General features: G+C 55.0%; 2 protein-coding genes across 8 annotated transcripts in view; one reads left to right on the top strand and one right to left on the bottom strand.

The window, feature by feature from the left end:
* Nucleotides 1-6,151: 6,151 nt before the first annotated feature.
* Nucleotides 6,152-19,988, bottom strand: part of LOC129051369 (TBC1 domain family member 3G-like) — a 38,897-nt gene continuing 25,060 nt past the window's right edge. For 3 of the 7 annotated variants that reach the window (XM_063718705.1, XM_063718703.1, XM_063718704.1), the window contains 14 exons: nucleotides 18,275-18,399; nucleotides 15,493-15,565; nucleotides 15,248-15,330; nucleotides 13,922-13,961; nucleotides 13,265-13,438; nucleotides 12,802-12,909; nucleotides 12,362-12,471; nucleotides 11,061-11,109; nucleotides 10,415-10,535; nucleotides 9,607-9,701; nucleotides 9,143-9,208; nucleotides 8,580-8,679; nucleotides 8,058-8,210; nucleotides 6,152-7,074 (listed from right to left, as the gene is read on the bottom strand). In XM_063718705.1, the coding sequence (XP_063574775.1) occupies nucleotides 6,581-7,074; nucleotides 8,058-8,210; nucleotides 8,580-8,679; nucleotides 9,143-9,208; nucleotides 9,607-9,701; nucleotides 10,415-10,535; nucleotides 11,061-11,109; nucleotides 12,362-12,471; nucleotides 12,802-12,909; nucleotides 13,265-13,438; nucleotides 13,922-13,961; nucleotides 15,248-15,330; nucleotides 15,493-15,565; nucleotides 18,275-18,399 (1,791 nt within the window). In that variant the 3' untranslated portion in view covers nucleotides 6,152-6,580. Of the gene's footprint in view, nucleotides 7,075-8,057; nucleotides 8,211-8,579; nucleotides 8,680-9,142; nucleotides 9,209-9,606; nucleotides 9,702-10,414; nucleotides 10,536-11,060; nucleotides 11,110-12,361; nucleotides 12,472-12,801; nucleotides 12,910-13,264; nucleotides 13,439-13,921; nucleotides 13,962-15,247; nucleotides 15,331-15,492; nucleotides 15,566-15,842; nucleotides 16,709-16,995; nucleotides 17,105-18,274; nucleotides 18,400-19,988 lie in introns of those variants that run through there. The other 4 variants (XM_063718709.1, XM_063718707.1, XM_063718706.1 and 1 more) reach the window with 4 other exon arrangements.
* GGNBP2 (gametogenetin binding protein 2) overlaps nucleotides 16,793-19,988 on the top strand; it is a 141,419-nt gene continuing 138,223 nt past the window's right edge. The window contains exon 1 of the mRNA XM_054536783.2: nucleotides 16,793-16,881. The gene's annotated coding sequence lies outside the window, so the exon portion shown is untranslated. The remainder of the gene's footprint in view (nucleotides 16,882-19,988) is intronic.

The raw sequence follows: 19,988 nt of genomic DNA, 5'->3' as shown, positions 1-19,988 counted from the left end.
GTAATCCCAGCACTTTGGGAGGCCAAGGTGGGAAGATCATGAAGTCAGGAGATCGAGACCATCCTGGCCAACATGGTGAAAACCCCGTCTCTACTAAAATACATAAAAAATTAGCTGGGCGTGGTGGTGCATGCCTGTAGTCCCAGCTACTCGGGAAGCTGAGGCAGGAGACAACGTACTTTTGTTGCAGCAATTAATTAAGATAATGCAAATCCTCATTAGTTGCATCACTTTGACAAATCAGTCAAACCTCTTTCTTCTACCAACACCACCACTACCACCACTGCCACTGCCCTCCACTGTACTCCTAAAAAGAGTGGCTACTTTTTGGGATTCTTAATTTCTCAAAGTCACTATGTGGAAGCCAAAGCAACTCCACGTTGGATGCTAACCCACCATATTGACTTCAGATTAACCTCTGCTCTGGGAAGGCCATTAAGATGTCCAGTTTGTCTATTATTCATTGTGTAAGAGCACATACTTACTGTAAATCCTGCTCTTAGGTCAAAACAGCTTTGATGTTATCATACTTTAATTGCTTGCACATCACTTCTGAATCATGTATTCCCCTTCCCTGCGGTACATCAGCCCTGGGTCTGCACGGTAATGGTGCAGGGATCCACCATCTCATCTCCACTCCACCAGAGACACAGACATGGCTTCTGTTTGTAAGTCCCTATTAAATGTAACTTTCCTTTTGTTTGTTTGTTTCTTTGTTTTTTTGTTTTTGTTTTTTTAAGACAGAGTTTTGCTCTTGTTGCCCAGGCTGGAGTGCAATGGCACGATCTCGGCTCCCTGCAACCTCCACTTCCTGGGTTCAAGCGATTCTCCTGCCTCAGCTGCCTGAGTAGCTGGGACCACAGGCATGTGGCACCACACCTGGCTAATTTTTTGTATTTTTAGTAGAGATGGGGTTTCTCCATGTTGGTCAGGCTGGCCTCGAACTCCCAACCTCAGGTGATCTGCCCGCCTTGGCCTCCCAAAGTGCTGGGATTACAGGCGTAAGCCACCACGCCCAGCCACTTTGTAAGAGATAGGATTTGTCAGCTGCTTTCTTCAGCCTCTCAGCTTCATTGTACTTTGGGAGTAGGCTTGCATAGATTTGCCTGCCATGGAACAACTATGAAATTTTTTCTGAAAGAATGGCGTGTTATAGTTGTTGAACACTATAGTCATATTACATTTAGGGAGTGCCAGCCCGTGCTGTATTTCAGATGTAATTTCATTCCTTCCTATAGGCTGGTGAGGCCGGAAGACTTTGGGGTGACATCATTGTGCATTTTGTTGGCGTAAGAGAAGGTAATATTTGTGAGTCTTGGTGTTTCAGCATGAAACTGAGAAAGGGAAGCTCAGTGAAGAGGAGAACAATGGTAGAGTGGACATATTATTGTTTGGAGTTGGACCAGCCTGAAATGAGTAAAGATTTCTGGGCCGCCAATGACTGTCCATTGCACAGATCCAAGCATACCAGTCAGAAAGCCACTTCCCAGGGAGCATCATGTAGCTTTTAGACTCCAGGGACACCACAAGCCACTATCAGGTGAGAGGTGCAATTGTTACAACCCAGCATAGAGGCCCCCTCTTTATTTCTCAAAGTTTTGGGAGACCCCAAGACCTATAGCCTTTATTTTAGGGACTGTTTAATCGGCTTGGCAGAGAAAGAGACTATGTAATTGACCCAGGTCTTTTGAGCTCTTAGCATTAACCAAGATCCTGTAACATAGGCAGATCTAGCCCTTTTGTTTCTATTTCTATATTTAACATCAATTTATATTAAAGTTTTGCAAAAATTTAGCTTTTGGCTAAAGTCAGCTTTTGGCCACAGCTGTTGGTCAGCAGGGAAACAGAAGGAGAAGGAGGATTTTCACACTTAGCAAGCAACTCATGTGTGCCAGTTGCACAAAAGCAGGGTTATAGTGAGATATCCACTTCCCATTAGAGAAACCAGGGAGCTGGAACTCAGAGAACATAAGTGATTTGCTCACAGTCAAGGCTTGTGAGTGGCAGTGCTGGGATTGGAGCCAGGCTAACTTGGCCCTGAGGACCATATGGAATAGAAACCTTCTCTATGATGCCCCAACAGACACACATACCCATGGCGTTTCAGGTCCACTCTCAGGTTGCTTCTGCTGGGGCCTTATGTGCCTGAGGGCAGAAACTCATAATCATTTGAGGACCCACGTGGTGTTGCAGTCCAGCATGACCATTTCAAAGTCTAACCACTCCTGCATCTGCAAAATGGCATTTTCCCTGCTGGGTGTCTAGGGTAGGGTAGCATCCTACCCTGTATGGTTCCTAGCTGGGGCCCCTGTCACCAGGGAAATGGTGCTGGTTCTCACCCAGAAACAGATAAAGAGGAAGTGTCTCTGCTGAATAAGAACAGGTATGCATGCCTATCCCGACTCCCCACTCCCTGGATGAAGTGGGGCCTCCTGGCATCGTTGATGTTTGTGACGCTATCCCAGGTTGCACTGGCAGCAGCCAACACCAGGGTTTTCCAGTGGCTGAAGTCCAACACGTGGTTAATGTCATTGCCTTTTCCTCCCTTCCTCGGGATCAGAGGAATAAACGTCTCTTACTTAGAACTGTTCCACACAGACTTAGAGTGGCAGAGGAGTACCTTAACCTATCAAAAGCTATTTTGAGCAAAAGCCACTTTGTGTCATTGAAGCTATAGAACTGAGCCACACGAGGGAACTGTTAAAGTCCCAGGGTCAAGGACCGGGTACCTATGTTATCCCGACAGCGCAGAAGCTCAGCCTGAGTCTCTTCTTTGGCTGAGCCAAGGGTGTGCTGGAGAGGCCTGAGAGAAGAAGGAGCAGCCCTTGTGACCAGTGCCCTTTTGGTTCACAAGGAATGTCTCCTCTTGTTTAAGTGACTTGGCTGAGCTTGCTACTTCTGCTTTGAGAGTCCAATATCAGGATCAAGACTTTAATTATCCCCAATTTACAGATGATGAAACCATATTGGGCAGGAAAGAAAGTCACCCCAGGAGAGCGAGTTGGACCTGGGCACTGGCTGAGGACAAAGTGGAATGATAATTTGGGATGTAGCTTGTTAAGGGGCCTCACAAGTGTTCTTGTGATCCAGGTGTCGATAGAGCAGAAAAGTTGCCAGGGAGATGAGGGTAGGGTGCACTGCGAGAGTGGGAGAAATTAAAGAGAACATGCAACAAAGCCTGGGACACTGGGAGGTGGATGGAGCACCCTGTTTTGTGCTACAGGAGAAGAGAGCAAGAAAAGGAATCTGTGTTAAATCCCGACAGCCTGCAGGAGAAGCAAATGCCCTTCATTTTGTTCATCAGTGGTGAGACTGGCATCCCTGTAGCCTTGAGAAACCATGCTAGTGTGGATGCCAGCTCACTCCAGCGGGCCTGACTGGGAGACCTTGGGCTGGGGTTCTGGTCTGGGGCTCCTAGGCCTGATGGGAGGAGAGTTCAGCCCAGGTTTCCTGTACTTCAGCTCGTATGCAGACGATGGTCATTGTTGAAATGAGAGACTCAAAGGAAGCTGGAACCTGAACTTTTTTGTTGTCTCACATGGACACCTGTGTTCAGTTTCGGGTTCTACCTCTTGCTGACTGTGTGTTCTTAGGTGACTCACTTAAACCTTTCTGAGTCTCCTTTTCTTCATTTATAAAATAAAAGACATAACATTTATGTCAGATATTGTCCTGAGCATTAAATGGGAGAATGAGCAAGCCTCTTCTGCATTCCCCTGGCTTCCAGTGGGTGGAGGCCAGAGAAGCTGCTAAACATCCCGCCAGGTGCAGGACAGCCCCCATCACAAAGAATTGTCTGGCCCCTGATGTCAGTAATGCAGTATTGAGGAACCCTGGTGTGGGGGAAACAGAATAAACTCAGAAGCTTGGCAGATCTCAATTCCAACCCTGGTTGTACCACCTCCAGCAGGCCTTGGTCAGGGAATAGTATCTAGCTAAAATTCATTGACTTCATTTTGTTTTCATTGAATTTATGTTTTACTGGCTTTCCATTAGTGAGAGTGATACAAATTTCCTTTAAATATGAAGTTGTAAATATAAACAGGTAGGCCATTCACAGAAATATCTAAATTATGTCATAGGAAAAGTGGCACTCTCTCATATGGCAATAATTATGACAGAGGCAGGCAAATGACCTGCGTGACCTGGAGTGACCTGAGCACTGACTCCCAAACGCCCTCTGTAGGATGTCCTGCATCCCCCAGACCCTTTCCTGGGTCCTCCTGTGCCCTATCACCCCCTAGACCATCCAGACCTCAGGCCACCCACCTCTCCGTTACCAGAGCAGCCTCCGTTCCTGAACGTCCTGGTCACCAGCAACAGCAGCTGCTCCTCCTCCAGGCAGTTCAGCCTGTACTTGTTCATACAGAGAACGTGGATGGCACTGAGGTAGACATAAGCCTTCAGCTCCCAGTAGACACTGTGAGCTTCCTACCCTGCCCAGACACTCTGGGCTTCCCCCCACACCTCCCCCAGCCTGGCGCTCCTGTTCTCACCTGTCTCTCCCAGTGCCCAGCACAGGCATGGCACGGAGGAAGCGAACAGACCGATTTGAACACATCATCCCGGATTCTCCGTTCCCTCTCAAGCCCTGCAGCTAACCCATTGGCAAGCCCTGGAGGCTCTGCCTCCAAAATCCTGCCTATCCCATGTCCAAACGCCTCTCACCATGTCCACTGCTATTTGCAATTCTGTGTGTGTGGAAATATTTCCACAAAATTGGAATGAGCAGGTCACAGCTGTGCCTGGAGGGAATGGCCGGGGAAATGTGCCCTCGCCTTGCTGTTCTATCCAGGCCCACCCAGCTGAGGATGGGGGACCTGCCACCACTCTCCTGGCAGTTCCAGACTCCTGGGAACCGGCAGGTGAGGACCCAAGAGTGTTTTCAGCAACCTGGCTGACCTGGTCATCAGTCAGTCCCACCTTGGCCCACGCCTCTACATGGCACAGATCACAGCTCATTCCATCCTGGCATTACACTGGCCTGTGCCCTGCCCTCAGGGTCACATCTGTCTCCCAGGAGCCGTGCAACCCTGGAAAACCCAGGTCTAACAGTCAGGTTCCTCCTCTGTGCATTAACAATGGCGTTGATGCCTGCTTTGCAGGGCACTGGGAGGGGAGAGTGGGGTGTATGCTGGAGAGCTCCCCAAGGGCAAGGCCTGGCTCTGCGTCACTCACTGTCAGATCCTCAGAGCCCGGGGCTGGCCCAGCACGTGGCCACCATTCCCTGAGTTGGATTTCATCCCTCAGTGCTGAAGGCAGGGGATAGAGCTGAGACAGACCCCCTGTGTCCTGTCTTCTTTATCTACATCTTGCTCATCCTTGCCCCTTTCACGTGCACCCGGCAGAGCAGGTTTTCACTGAGCTTGAGCAAAAGTCAAGCTAGAGCAGCTGATGGATATTGAGGCCTAGATTCACTGTCAAAGTGTTTCTCAAACGGTGCTCTCCAGAACACCATGGAAAACTCATTTACTCTATAAGTTTGAAAATCCCTGCCCACCGGTCAACCCTTGTGTATGAGCAATCAGCTCTACCATTCAGCCCAGGTGTGTGTTTGCTGGACCATCTGGAGGAAGCTGAAGAGACATGAGCTGAAGGCAGAGGGTGAGTCCAAGGTGGGATCTTCGGACAGGTACGAGAAGTTAGGCAAAAATGGGATAATTCTAGCCTTAATAACCATAGATAATAGTTCACATTATTATTTAGTTAATAGAATTGTACCCACATTAAATTTCTTAAATTTTTTTAAGAGCTAAAGTCTCACTCTGTCACCCAGGCTGGAGGGCAGTGGTGCAATCATGGCTCACTGCTTCCCGCAACTCATGGGCTCCAGCAATCCTCCTGCCTCAGCCTCCTGACTAGGTGGGACTATAGGCACACACCACCATGCCTGGCTGATTTCTTTGACTTTTCTCTAGAGACGGGGTCTGCCTATGTTTCCCAGGCTGGCCTCAGACTTCTAGACTCAAGTGAACCTGAACCTCCCACCTCAACCTCTCAAATTGCTGGGATTACAGGTGTGAGCCACCACACCTGGCCTAAATTTCTTATGTGCTATGGGACTACAAAACGTCATTATTAGGGGCAGCCGGATGGAAGGTGTAAGAGGTCACTGTAGTGCATTTTCAATATTTCTGTCTAAAATCTAAAATCATTCAACAGGAAACATTTATTTTAAAACGTGAAGGTGGTTATCCTTCCATGAGTTTAAAGTACAAAGGCAGGCTCATGGTGTCATCAGAATTCAGAACGCTGGTCGTGGGGCTGGGGGTGCTGGGAGGGGCTAGGCATGGTTGGCTTTGTGATCTTGGGGCTGGTGTGTTCCATTTCTGAATGTCTCTCGAGCTGCACACTTTCTTAATAAATTTTCATAAGTTTAACAAAAAATAAAACGAGGATGGGAAGCTTGCTTGGGTTGTTAAGCCTTGGGAAATTATCCAGCCACGAGCCCTGGCCCAGATGCTTCTAGAAGCCTGGAGGGAACTGAGAACTTTCCAAGTGGAGGCAGCAGAGGCAAGGCCCTGAGGTGGGAGCGCACTGCTGTTCGTCCCTAGCTCTGAAGGGGGTGCCCTCGTCGGATTCAGTGCTGGGTGCACTGCAGGGCCGGGAAGTCCATGCCCACGTTGTGGCTCAGTGCAGTGAAAGCCAATCTCAACCCTGAAGGGTGTTCAGCCTGCCAGCAGGTGGCCAGCTGGTCCTCTTGGGATATGGCACGGACCCAGCAGCTCTGTTCAAAATCATAATGCGGGAACCAAGGGCCCCCTACATCCAGGTCCGTTGGGAGGCGGGGCATAGAGTTCCACTGCAGGAATCTCCAGGAACCCTGAGGTCCTCCCTGAGCCAGGGCCAGGCTGGGCACACCCTGAGGGCCCACAGGGTAGGTGTCTTCCCGGACAGCCCCAGCAGGACAGGGTGTGGAAGAACGAGGTGCCCATGGCGGGGAAGCTGACCAAATGGGCCGCTGGAACCGGGCTGGTGGGCCTGGAGGGGCCTGCCTGTCCCCCTTGCAGAGGGTCTTCCCGCCACGTGAAGCCGGCACAGGGCTGGATGCCGAGGACCCTTGCTTGGGTTTGGCTGAAAGGAAAACAGATGCGGTCAGCGTCTCCAGTGAGCCCATGCAGGCCTTTCCGGGCTGGGCCCCACCTGCCTGCGTCTCTGTAGTCCTCGGGGTCTCTGTGTGGCCCCTGTGGCCTGACACTGAGGACACGCCTGTAGTCTGCTGATCCCAGAGGGAGGGGTGTGTGCTGCCTGGCGTGGGGAAGCTGTCGTGGCATGGCGGGTGGCTCCTGGGACTGCCCCCAGGATTCAGACTGGCTGGAGGCTTCCTGCCACACACCTTTGTCCCAAGGCTGTTGGGCCTGGGATACGGCCCCCAGTCAGAACTCAGGTAGGAGGGGCCTTGGATGTCACCCAGCCCCTTGCCACCTCACGTGGGGACTCATCTCTGCAGTGGGTTTTTGGGCCCGGATGTGGGACACCCTCTGCCCTCCTGGGCTGCCCAGTCCATGCCAGGACTGACCGTTCCCACATCTGGCTGAACTCTTGGCTCTGGCTCTGGGCCCGGGGTCCCACCTGTGCCCTCTCCCTGAATGCTCTGTGGGGGTCAGGGACACCGATTCCCTTGCCTCCCTGGCTCAAGGCTTGTTGTCCTGGCAACCTTGGAGGAGCGTGCATGAGTGAGGGGCCTCTGCTGCTCTCTGAGGCTGTGGGTGCCTGCAGGGAGGGGCGGGGTCTCCCACAAATGGGTCTGGGCCTGTCTAGTAACTTTGAGGGCCCTGTGAGGGGGAGAGCGAGACACTGTGGAAAGTGGGAGGGGGCTTGTTGGAGGGTCTTGCCCACATCCCCCTCCTGCGTGCACAGCACGTCCAGTATACAGGCACTGAGCGCCTGCCCTGAGGACCGGTGGGCCTCCTGTACTTTCTTAGAGTGCAGGAGGAAGAGGAGGAAGAAAAGGTGAAGAGGAAGGCCCAGGTAGTAGGGTTGCGGGTCCCGGGCACTCCCCTACTATTGACTACCCCAGAGGGTGACATGGGAGGGGAAATGGCACTGGAGCCCACCTGGGCGTGGCAGGTCCCCCTGCTTTCTCGTTAGTTTCTTCATAGAGGCCCTAAGATGCTTGAGCACAGTGTCATCATCTCTGGCCCAGGTGTAAACGAACTGGTTCCGAAAACGTGCCCACAGGCCACACCTGGACGTCTTCATGAGGTGCTCTAGGGACAGGGTGGATATCAGGCCAGGAGAGTTACCTGGGAATGGTCACAGCTCATACCCCGTGGCCACTTCAGTCTCCCACTGGGCGGTGCTGGATCCTTTTGTGGCCACCCCAGGCGTCCAGATATACACAGGAGACTGTGGCTAGGGGTGACCTGGGCAGGGAAGTGCGCACCACACTCTGGACTTTCATCTGGGTCATGTGAGGGATGGACTCGGTGTCACAGTGTCCTGCCCAGCCCCCCTGGCCAGACCTCCCTCTGGGCCAGAACTGAGGATCATGAGGACAGTGTGTGGAAGCTGCCCTCGGGCCAGTCGGGGTCTGACCCCAGGGCTCCCCAGGCCCCACTGGGCACACGTAGACTTACTCTGCTGAACCTTAAAGGCAATGCTTGTCATCGGCATCAACACCTGTTCTCCTTCCAGCAAATAGACGTCCCACAGGCGCAGGGTGAGCCCGAGAGAGATCTGTGGGGACAGCAGGTGTGAAAGAACCCGGTCCTTCCAGGCTGGGGCTGGTGGCTTGAGCTGCACACACTGGGGCTTCAGTCTCCAGAGTCTGTGACCTTCCCCATGAGGGTCGCCTGAGCCCTCCAGGACGCTGGGTCAGACAAGGTCTTGCAGCTCCTCATGGGGGGCACTCATTTGAGTGGGGATGTGGCTCCTGGAGAGAGGGGCTTGCCCAGGGCTTGAGGCTTCCCTGAGCCCTCTCAAGTCGGGTCCTGGCCCAGTCTGCCCATGAGGCTGGGCCTGAGCCCCAGCCATTGCCCTGGGATGACCCCTCTTGGGCAGAGGGTTTTGCTTGTGTGTCCTTTGGGGACCCGCCTGAGCCTCCTGTGGGCCTGGAGTGAGCCAGACCCCCGGGCTGGGGAAGCAGGGCACTGCAGGGCAAGGAGGGTCCCTGAGCCAGGGTCTCCCTATGCCTCCTTACCCCGTCAATCAGTGTCCGGATAAGGCAGCCTAATGAGGAACACTGCCCACGTAGACCTTCCTTGTCCTGATGGAAGCAACAGAGGTGCTCAGGCCACTGGGCTGCCCTAAAAACCTCCCTCTTCCAGGGCCTCTGAAGACCCTTCCCCTAGTGCAGAACACTGGGCAGTGTCCAGAGCTCCCCACAACACTGTCACCTTCCCACACTCCCGGTGGACACACTGCCCTTTGCCCTGCTCTGCGGGAGCTGGGCCCCCATCCCTGTGCCTCTGTCTCCTCCAGGAGGAGGAGGAGGAGGAGGAAAGGAAACCAACTCCCAGCCCATGGAGAACCCGACGTCCCAGGTCAGGCCCTGGCTGGGACTCAGCCAGTCACCAGCCCCACGAGGGGCTCCAGCTCCCCTGCTCCTTACAGCCCCACGGGAGGCAGGGCCTCTGGGAAGAGCTGAGGGGACCACAAACTCACCTGATGCCACATGATCTTGGGTTGTGATGTGGGTACCACATGCTCCTGTTGGTCTTGGAGCCCCTGGACTGTCTCACCATTTGGGCTGTGAAATCCTGAGAAGCCCACAGCCCATCATGAAATCAGAGACTTCCCCCAAGATGTGGAGCCATCAGCTGCAAGAGCTGGGCAGCTGGAGAGGCCCCCAAACCCCAAGGCCTCCCACCCTCCCATCTGGTGACCCCACTATGCGGCCTTTACCCTGGGGAGGTGGGGCGGGAACATTCCCTGGAGCCTGGCTGGAGGTTCTCCTGGAGGCCTCCTGGGCCAGGGTGCAAAAAGGGCAAGCCTGACTTTGAGGCCACGACAGGGCAGCCAGAACTGGGTGGGTGCTGGGCTTCCTGGTCATCTCCTGGAAGTGGGGTCAGGCCAGGGAACAGGGGATGGGGAGACGCTGCCACCTGGGTTTGGTCGGCCCATTCATGGGCACCAATGGCAGCAGGAGCCCGGGCAGCTGGAGGGCAGGAGGACTCTCAGGGAGGGGAGAGTCAGCTGCACAGAATCAGAGCTGGAGGGTGTGGCTCCAGGACACAGAGGGTGGCCACAGGGAGGATGAGATGCCCTCTGCTGATGGGGATGAAAGACGTCTGATTTGGGCTTTGGGGGTCAGCCGTGGACTCCTGTGGGACCCTCAGCAGAGACATCCTAAAGTCTCCGAACAAGCTGGCAATACAAGGAGGTTGCCTTGGGTGAAAGCTGTGATCACCTGGCCAGGGTGGCCATCCCCAGGTCTGGCTGCGGGAGGTCCCCGGGGCAGCTGTTCACTTACCTTGCAGAGAGTGCCTCTCACTGGCCAGCAGCTGCACCAGTGCCCAGAATGCATCCTCCTCAGGCAGGTAAAGGAGGAACAAGGCAGCGATGTTGCTGAGGTCCCTGCAGTAGCCCACCTCCTGCAAGAGCCAGAGTCACCATGGAAGGACATCACCTGGGAGGGCTGAGGTCACCTGGGAGGACTCATGTCATTGGAGAGGGCAGAGGTGACTGGAGAGGCTTCCTCTGAAGAAGAGGCTTCCTCAGGATGCAAATTCATTTCATGACAAGAGCCAAGTCCATCAGGCACTTCAGCACCTTGTCCAAAATGTCTGCCGATAGCACCATCCTGTGTGCGATGCTGCCAAGCTCCTGGGCTTCGGGGCAGCCCCAGGAGGAGGGCATCATTTCTTGTTCTGAGAAGTGGTGGTCAGGCCCAAGTGACAGCAGGAGTCGAGGCCCTGACTCCTTTGTGTCTCAGCTTGACCCCTTGAGACCACCCCCTTGCTTGGAGGTTTATGCCAGCGGTGAGCTGGAGTCCTACCTCCTATATCCTGGTGGGTCACAAATACTAACTTTAAAAGAAGCAACGACACCCCCACCAGACACCCACTCCTGTGAATATGGAAATACGGCCCGGGAACCTCACTGCCGGGAATACTCACCGGGTTATACTGCGAATATGCCAGGAGGATGTAGAATAGTTCCCGCTGCCTAGGAAACAGATAAAGGGGGCTATGGTTTGGTTTGTGCAGATGCTGTTAGTTTCACTTTGTCTACACAGCCTAACAGCAAATCCTATTTCAGGTTCAGATGATTCACCAGATAAGCAGTGAGCTCTTCAGGGCCTGAGACTGTTGAAGAAATGTTTCAGTAAAATCCACATCTGTGACATGCAAATAGCCCAGTTGTACAGTGACTTGCCTGATCCTTTTCACTGTGAATGATTTTTTTTTTTTTCCAGTTTGCACACACGCCAGTTCAGTCTGTGGGTGTATAGTTCCTCCACAGTTGCAAACCAAGGTGCAGAGTCTCCCGGCCACCACTCCAGCCCCTCCTGGAGCGACTCCTTCATCCTCCAAGTCTCCAGGGTGGCCCCTATGCACCCAGCCTCTCCCCGATCCGTCAGCCCCTGGCCACCCAGACTGCTTCTCAGTCCCTATGGTTTGGCCTTTTCCAGAATGGCCTAGGAATGGGAATCCTACTGTGGTAGCTTATTGGGTCTGGCTTCTTTCCCTTAGCAAAATGCATCTAGGATCCACCCACGTTCGTGCGGGCATCACTGGCTCCTTCCCTTTTCTCACTGGGTCTTCCGTTTGAAGGGAGGACCAGCCTTGCTCTCCCCATTCCCGTGTTCAAGGCCATCCCCGAAGGCTCCGTGTGTGAGTGACGAGGAATCAAGCAGTGAACCTGGCATGCAGGTTTCATGTGGATGTCAGTTTTCAAATCAGTGGGTTCGATATCTGTGACACTTTGGGGACGTGTGGTTCAAGTCCACTGAGCTTTGTGAGCCACTGCCCAACTGGCTGCCAACCTGGCTGTGCCATTTCATGTTCCCAGCAGACCTGGATGAGAGTTTCCAGGACCCCTAATTCTCCCAGCATTTGGTTGCTGTCATCGTTGCCTGGTGGGGCTCATGGGCCCTCTATCCTGCCACCCTCCCGTAGGTCCTACCATGGGTCCCCATGGGTCAGGGAGAGCACCTTTCACCATTGTGCATGATTTTCTTTGCTGTCTTCTGTCTCCTCAGGATCCTCCTGGGTTCTGGCCCCACATGTTCCAGTCTGACCCAGGCCTTAGAACCAGGGAGGTGCTCGGTTCATGGTGCCGGCTGCTCCCTGGGCCATTAGAGCTCTTGGCAGCTCTGTCATCCCTCCTGGGTGACCCTGGCTTTTGCTCTGGGGAAGCCCCCATCCCTCTCGTTCACTCCATCTCCCCTGGGGCCCTGTGGCTCCTGTAGGCTTACTTGGCTCCATATCTATCCCTGAAGAAGATATGCTTCCTTAAGGTCCCGCTTATGTCCAGGTCGATCTGGTGGATGTGTTCAGATGACCTCTTGCCCTTCTCTTTCATGATCTGTAGGGCAGGGCCAAGAGGAGGAAGCAGCCTCAGAACAGAAGGAAGCCTCCCTGCCCCCAGTGGCAGTCAGCCCACAGTCAGCACTTCGGGAAGAAAGGACAGAAGGAAGGTTTCCTTCTGCAGAAAGCTGCATTTTGGCTTGTTACTGAAGCCAGGGAGGGTCACCAGAGCTGAGTTTGTCTGTGGTGACTGTGTAACCATCTGTGCCCAGGGTGCTCATCTGACCTTCGCCCCCAGCCCCCCAGGGTGGTCTTGACTTTCCCTCCAGCTGGAGACCTGGGCCCCTGACATGGCCTGTCCTGTTTGTTGTGCTCTGGCTGAGCGTACCTTGTATTTTCTCGGGTTTTTCAACTTGATTTCCTGAATGTTCAGGAGGACTGACCACACCGGGCCCCGGATGTTCATGGGAATTCCCTTGTACACTCGATCTATGAGCTGTGGGCAGAAAACAATCTGGTGTCCCATGCCACAGGGTGACCCCAGTGAGGACCAGAGCCCGGGGATTCTGGAAATTGTCGGTTTTGGCCCCATGATTCCTCAGTAGAGGTGACATCAAGTTGGGACAGGGTCTCCCTTCCCAGGACTGAAACAGTGGATGGACACTCAGAGTCGAAACTCTGATCTGAACCTTTTCCTTCCTTCGGGTCACCAGGGCATCCCTAGCCTTGAGCTCTGGGTGGTCCCAGCCCTAGATTCAGCTTCCCTCCCAGCAAGGTGACGCTTGCACGAAAGGCAGGGAATCTGGCGACCAGGCCTCCAGTCCTCCGGGCGAGGACAGTGTGCCACCCACCCTCTGAGAGGCTGATGGTGCCAGGCCACAGCCATGGGTGCCTGTCCCCTGTCTCTGCAGAGAGTGCTTTCGGGGGCCTCTCCCCCCACACATTACTTTTGTACTGTGCTTATACGTCTCCCATTCTCCCAGCATTTTCCTCCACTTGCTCGTCCGTCTCATCTCCCGCCGATTCTGTCAAATGAGGCATGTTGGAGTTAGCGGAGCTGCCAGGCTTCCCAGAGCCACCCGCGGATGCTGGGTCTTGGGCTCTGGAGCCCTGGTGGGACCCAGCTGGAAGGAGCCAGGGAAGGGCAGACCTCAAGGGCTGAGAGCCTTTGAGCAAATGAGCACCACTGGGCTGGCTTTGGGACCCCGGGATGTACCATCCTCAGGCCACAGACACACCAGTCTTAGGTCCCAGCCTCTAGGTGGGGTCCTGACACAAGCACGCAGCCACCCCCAAGCCAGGACTGTGGTTCTCCTTTTGAAAATTTTATCAAACTGCCAAAGTTAACAGCAACCTGGGGTCAGGTCCAGCAGGGACTGCTGCCCCTCCCAGTGACAGCGTGTTGCCCTCACCCACCACCGCCCAGGCCGGCTGCTTCCTCTGCCTCACCGACCACCCGCCCAGTCCCTACGTCCCTGGACCAGCCCCTCCATGCATCAGGCTCTTACCTTCACCTCCTGTGCAGCCAGAGGAGGCAGCTCCGTCTCACTGTAAGGCAACCCAGGCAGAGCTGAGGACCTGCACGGGGCCTGGAGCCGCCCCAGCCCGGGAGCAGACCCCTAGAAAGCACTGGCTCTGTCCCTATCCAGCTCAGGGCTCATCCCAGGAGAAGGCACAGGGAAGGGAGGACAAGGGCCTTCCTGTGGGTCTGACTCCCAGGAGGGGCAGGACCTGGGAGAAGAAGGAGTGCAGGGACAGCCTGGCCGGGGTTACTGGGGCCCCTGGCATGGGAGGTGGTCAGGCTGCCCAGTGGGGCTGCCCACCCTGGACTCCAGGTGGTGCTTTCTGCTGCAGCTGAGAAAGGTTAGCCCTGAGATGGGATGTGGGTCGCCCACGGTGGGCGACCGGGCCCTGACAGGAGTCCCTCAGGGAGTGACCACATCACCCCACCAGGGTCAAGGGAGCCTGCCCTGAGACCTGCCTGGTGTACTCTGGGTGCACCAGGGGCCCATCCCACTTGACAGCCCCAAGGCCCTTGCAGGTTCTGACCTCCCAGCATCCACCTGCCTCTCCCTGCACCCGAGCCACACACCTGCGTTTCAGAAGTGGTGCGGCTCATCAGCTCCCTCCCACCCTACCTCCCCAGGGATCCTCTGTCTCTCCATCTTATGATCCCTGAGGGATAGGCTCCTGGCTGGGCTCCTGTTACCTGGTCCCAGATCCCTTCCCAGCACCAGACCCAGGGTCTTTAGCCACAAGCCCTGCTGCCTCCCTGGCCTCACCGTGAGATGCCCAGAATGGGGCCCTGCCCATCTTCTCCCCCATTCTCCTAGGGCTACAGCCTCCATTGTCCCCATGCCTTTTCTCCTCACGGGACAGTGAGGGCTGTAGCTCTAGGGGAATGGGGGAGAACAGGGGCAGGTGGGCCCTCAGAGACCTGCTGGACAACAGCCCCGAGGCTGGGCCAGGTGTCCCCTCACCCTGTGGCCACAACCCTTGGATCTCACTGGGGTTGTCTCCAAGTAGACAGGGCCAGACCCTCAGGCTGCCCCGCTCCTCTTGTGCTCACTTGCCGACAGAACTGCTGAGAGCCCAGGTGCGTGACCTAGCCCAGTCTCCATTCCCACCGGCTCCCTAGATGGGCCCCGCACCTCTGGCCTAACAACAACCTCGGGCTGGACCTGCAGGGGAGCCAGGGAGGAGTTCTGTCCCTGGAAAGGAGGTTGACCCGACCTGGCAAGACATGTCCTGCATCAGAAAGGCCTTTCTAAAAGCAAACCCATCCCTGAGCTGAGACAGGTGCTTTAGGGGTGAGGGGAGTGCAGAGGACTCACTGCAGAATTCCAAAGTGATCAATGTTGCCGTAGATTCCAACAGGCACAGGCCCCTTGTCCTCTGGCAGCCCAGCTCGGTGTCCCTGTAGCCCAGAGGGAGCCTTGGTGAGGGGTCCAAGGTAAAGGGTGCAAGGGCCTGGGGGCATTGGCCACCCGTCCCTGCCCTGTGCTCCTAGGGAGCGCAGGACCCTTTGACCAGGGCGCGCTGGGAGAGGCCTCCCTCCAAGAAGCAGACCGACTTGTACCTTTTCGTATTTCATAATGATGTCCTCTCGCTCTTGTGCCCACCAACTGTCCGCGTCCTCTACCGTGTCCATCCTGTGAGACAAAATTATCTAAAGGTTACACTGTACCTGACAGCCTCGGAGAACACCTGAACCGCTCCCGCCGGGCTCCCAGATGCTGGCTGGCTGCGTAAACCCCATTCCACCGCGGCCCCCAGCTAAAAAGGGGCCAGACACTGTGGCCCACAGCTGCTCAAGTCTCTGGAGTCTCAAGTCCCAAGCAGGGGTGGGCATCTTCCCAAGGACTTGAGTACAGTGGGACCTAGACAAAGAATCCTGTTGTCCCCAAATGCCATGAAATGGGGGCACACCTGCCCCAGCAGGTTGAATGGTTTCCACCTGCCAAGGGTGAAGGGCCCATGATGGGCTATTCCAGGGATGTGGAGGCAGACTGGGCTCAGCGACCAGAGGTCTCTGTACACTTGGCCTCCTGGGATGCTCAGGGCCACAGAGATGCCCCGTTTCCTACAGGGAACAAGATCTCTCCTGACTGCTCGGTTCTACTCCGCTCATCACTTTGGCTACCATGGCCCTTCAGTCTGAACAGTGAATCCACTTTAGGAATAATGCCTGTTGAGCAGGAGGGTGTTCAGTTTGGGGATGAAAAAGATCTATTGTACTCATGGAAACCACGTCTCTCGCAGAGGGACTGTGGAGTCCACCATTCTGAGCTGTCCCTAGAGGAGGAGGCTTCATTTTCCTGGGTCACTGAGGAAGAACAGTGGGTCCTTGGTCCTGGAGAACACCTGGATGGACCGTCCCTCCTGGGAATACTCGGGGCAAAAGGAGGGCGAGGCCTCGAGAGGACCACACAGAGCAAGAAATACCTGGGGAGAACCCTAGTGCCTGGACCCCTTTGAACAGAAGGGAAGATAGTCTCCCCTCAGCCAGCCCTCCAGGGCTTCTTCATTTTCCACAGCTGCCCAAGGGCAGCAGGCTCCCCCGGACAAGGGACCATGTGTGTTCACTGGGGCCCACAGCGATCATCAGGACCCAGCTTAGGGCACAGAGATGTTCTGAGGACCGTCCTGTTCACCCCACCCACAGTGGATCTATACCAGTGGCTCTGCCAGGACCAGGCTCTGCCCCATCGGGATCGGAAACCTGGGCAGATTTGGGATCTAGGGCAGGGAGGTCACAGGGTTCAGGCCTGAATTCCAGCACAGCACACGGCAGGGCTGAGAGCAAAACTCAGGGTCACGTCTGGATTCCCAGGCCAGTTACTGCCTCTCTGACCCCAGACGTCTCATCTGTCGAATGGGTACATTTGGGAACAGCACCCACTCTACGAAGCCACCATGAGGACGAAAGAGCCAATCGTCTACACGGGCAGTGTAGAACGGGCGCCTGGTGAGTGCTCAGGGATGACCCTCCTCGGTAGCTGCCCCACAGACGCCAACACCGCCCACACCGTAGCCACGGTCCCCAAGTCAACCTGGAGGGAAGAGAGCAGGTCACACTCACCTGATTCTGATGAATCAGCTGGCCTGGGTTATGCCTCTCAGGGAGAAAACCTTTGAGTCCACAGAGCTGCTCACAGATACCACCGCCTGTGTGTAACTGCTGTAGAACACTGAGGCAGGCCAGAGAGCGGATAGGTGCTAAGCACCAGTGACATTCTGAGGTCATGGCACGCATCACAATGGGGCCTTGCCCGGGTCAGCAGGGCCCATAGTCAGGGTCCTCCGCTGCCTGAGGCATCAACATGCCTGCCTGCGATGTGTTTGTGCACGTGCGTGCACACGTGTATGTGGGTAAACACGTCTGTACACGTGTGTGTTGCTTCTCTGGCCAGGCCCAGCTGCCCCACTGATGTGTGCACCCAGTTCCTCATCACTGTCACCCCCGAGGCCCAGGGCCAGCACCAGATCATCCATGGGTGCTCCCTAACTTCAGCCCTCCCTGTCCAGGGTGGTCCTGGGATACACATAGGGGTGGAGGGAAGTGACTGCTGCTGTTGGATCTCAGAATACAAAAGCTAATACTATTACCTAATGATCTTTTTAGTGTCTCTAATGGTATCACTTCTTCATTTCTGATATTTTAACTGGGTATTTCTCTCCATGACCCTTGGATATTCTAGCTAGAGGATCCTGTGGGGAAAGTGCCGGGCACACACTAGGGGCTCGCTCTTCTAGACATGTTATCTAAATCCTGGCTCAGCTGTCCTTCCACGCAGGGTCTAGGGGATGCCAAATTCCAGGGTCCAGAAAGAGCTTGCGATAAAATGAAACTTCAAGGGGACAGCTTTGACCTGGGCTGAGTCTGCCTTTGCCATCCAACTGGAGTCTCAAGTCCTGAGGAAGGATGTCCAGATGCCCCAGTGCAGGGTCCTCCCAATCAACACCTGCTCCCCTGTACTCATTAGCAACCCCACCCACCCTACTCTCAAAGCACACTTGGCTCTCGTATCCAGGAGCTCTGCATCTGTGGATTCAGCAACAGCAGATGGAAAATATTCAGAAAATAAATTGGATGGTTATGTTTCTATGGAACATGTGCAGACTTTGTTCATCATTCCCTAAAGAATACAGTATCATGACCATTCATGTGGCATCTGCATTGTATTACACATCATGAATAATCTAGAGATGGTCTAATGTCTACGGGAGGATGTGCATAGCTTATACATAAATACTAGGCCATGTTATATCAGAGACTTGAGCATCCATGGATTTTGGCATTCCCGGGGACCCTAGAACTAATCCTCCATGCATACCAAGGGATGACTGTATATACTCACTCAGGAAGGCTTCTCATTGGAGGAAGGGCCGAGTTCAGGACAGACAGGGACATCATCCCTGGACTGCTGTCCATCCATCCATTCATCCATTGGCACCACCCTCTAGGACTGTCCGAACGACAGCCCTAGCAAGTGGAGACAAGAAAAAAGCCTGGCTCAAATGGTACAGCTTTGAGGTCTTGGAAGCTGTACCAAGACTGGTACTCATACTGGTGATGTTGCACCAGTATGAGAATAGTGGGTCAGTTTCCTCCAGGATCCAGAAAGCGTATCAGGCAGGCTCAGGGAGAGGAAAGGAGCATGGCCTCTCCAGCAGCCACACAGGCTTGCAGTAGGACGGGGCTGGGGCTGGGGCTGGGGCTGCGGCTGGCCTGTTTATCACTTGGGCCTCATGAGGGGAAAAGAAAGAACAGGGGGCAGAGGAGGAGCATGGAGACAGCTGGTTGCCTAAGGAGAAGGCGCCTCAGGGAAGGGTTACTAGTTTGTTTTCACACTGCTATAAAGAAATACTTGAGACTAGGTAATTTATAAAGGAAAGAGGTTTAATTGACTCCCAGTTCAGGGAACCTACAGTCATGGCAGAAGGCGAAGGGGAAGCAGGCACCTTCTCCACAAGGCGGCAGGAGGGAGTGAGTGGAGAACCACGAAGTGCCACACTTTCAAACCATTAGCTCTCCTGAGAACTCCCTCACTATCAGGGGAGCAGCAGGGGGGAAACTGTCCCCAGATCCCATCCCCTCCCACCAGGTTCCTCCCTTGACACAGGAGGATTACAGTTCAGATGAGATTTGGGTGGGGGCACAGAGCCCAACCTGTGAGGGTCTCAGTCTATCTTGCAGCTCCCCTGGGGCTGAGGCTGAGTACAGATCTGCTGGCCCTGCTCTACAGCACGCAGGGACTCTGCCTGTGTGCCACCATCTGCTGCTTCCTGGGGGTGGTGGTTGCTTCCTCAAGAGGAGGGTGGATCTGCTCTCCTGCCCACCCGTCTCCAAGGCTTTAAGGAGCCCTGGCCACGTCCTCCCCGTGTAAGAGCAGGAAACCGGGCTCCTTGCTCTTCTTGCTGCTTGGGTGACAATCCTGGGGTCTTCCATAGGCCCCATCACTGTTCCCGCTTCTAACTGGAGAGTATTTTGGCACATCTTCCTGGTGGAGTCCGGGGCCTCATCCCTATTATTTATTCTATCTTGATAAAGCCAGGTTAAGACATCTGGGCAAGGAGATAGTAGAGCGGCCCCCAGGAAAGGTGGGTGGAGGGCGCTGGCCTTTGGGCTTGCCTGGAGCAGGGTGGGAGGGGGCAAGGTTACCAGGAAGCAGGGCTGTCAGGGCCAAAATCAGGAGGCGGTAATAATGCTGGTGCGGGGACAGGGCTGTGTGGTTGGCTTGGGGTGGGGCATGAGAGCCAAGGTTTGTCAGCACGCAGAGGGGTGGCTGACCCATGGTCTAGGGGCTGTGGAACCCAGTGGTTGCCCTTAGTTCCTGGATCCTGGGAGACTTCTGGAGCCTGGGTGTGGGGCAGCCTAGGGGTGGAGGTGGGACAGACACGGGTAGGGGTGGGAGAGGAGGCCTTGCATGGCAGGGTGCAGGGTAGGAAACCAGCCAGGGGCCAGTTTGCATTGGCGGCTCCCATCCCCATCCCCACCCCCAAGCCCACCCCTACCCCCACCCTGCTGCAGAGTCGGGCCTGGGCTGCTGTCCTCTGCTTTGGCCTCAGCAG

This window comes from Pongo abelii, chromosome 19 (genome assembly GCF_028885655.2).
Source record: "Pongo abelii isolate AG06213 chromosome 19, NHGRI_mPonAbe1-v2.0_pri, whole genome shotgun sequence".
NCBI lineage: Eukaryota > Metazoa > Chordata > Mammalia > Primates > Hominidae > Pongo > Pongo abelii.
The sequence above is the reverse complement of the archived record's forward strand: the minus strand, read 5'-3'. Positions and strand labels throughout refer to the sequence as shown.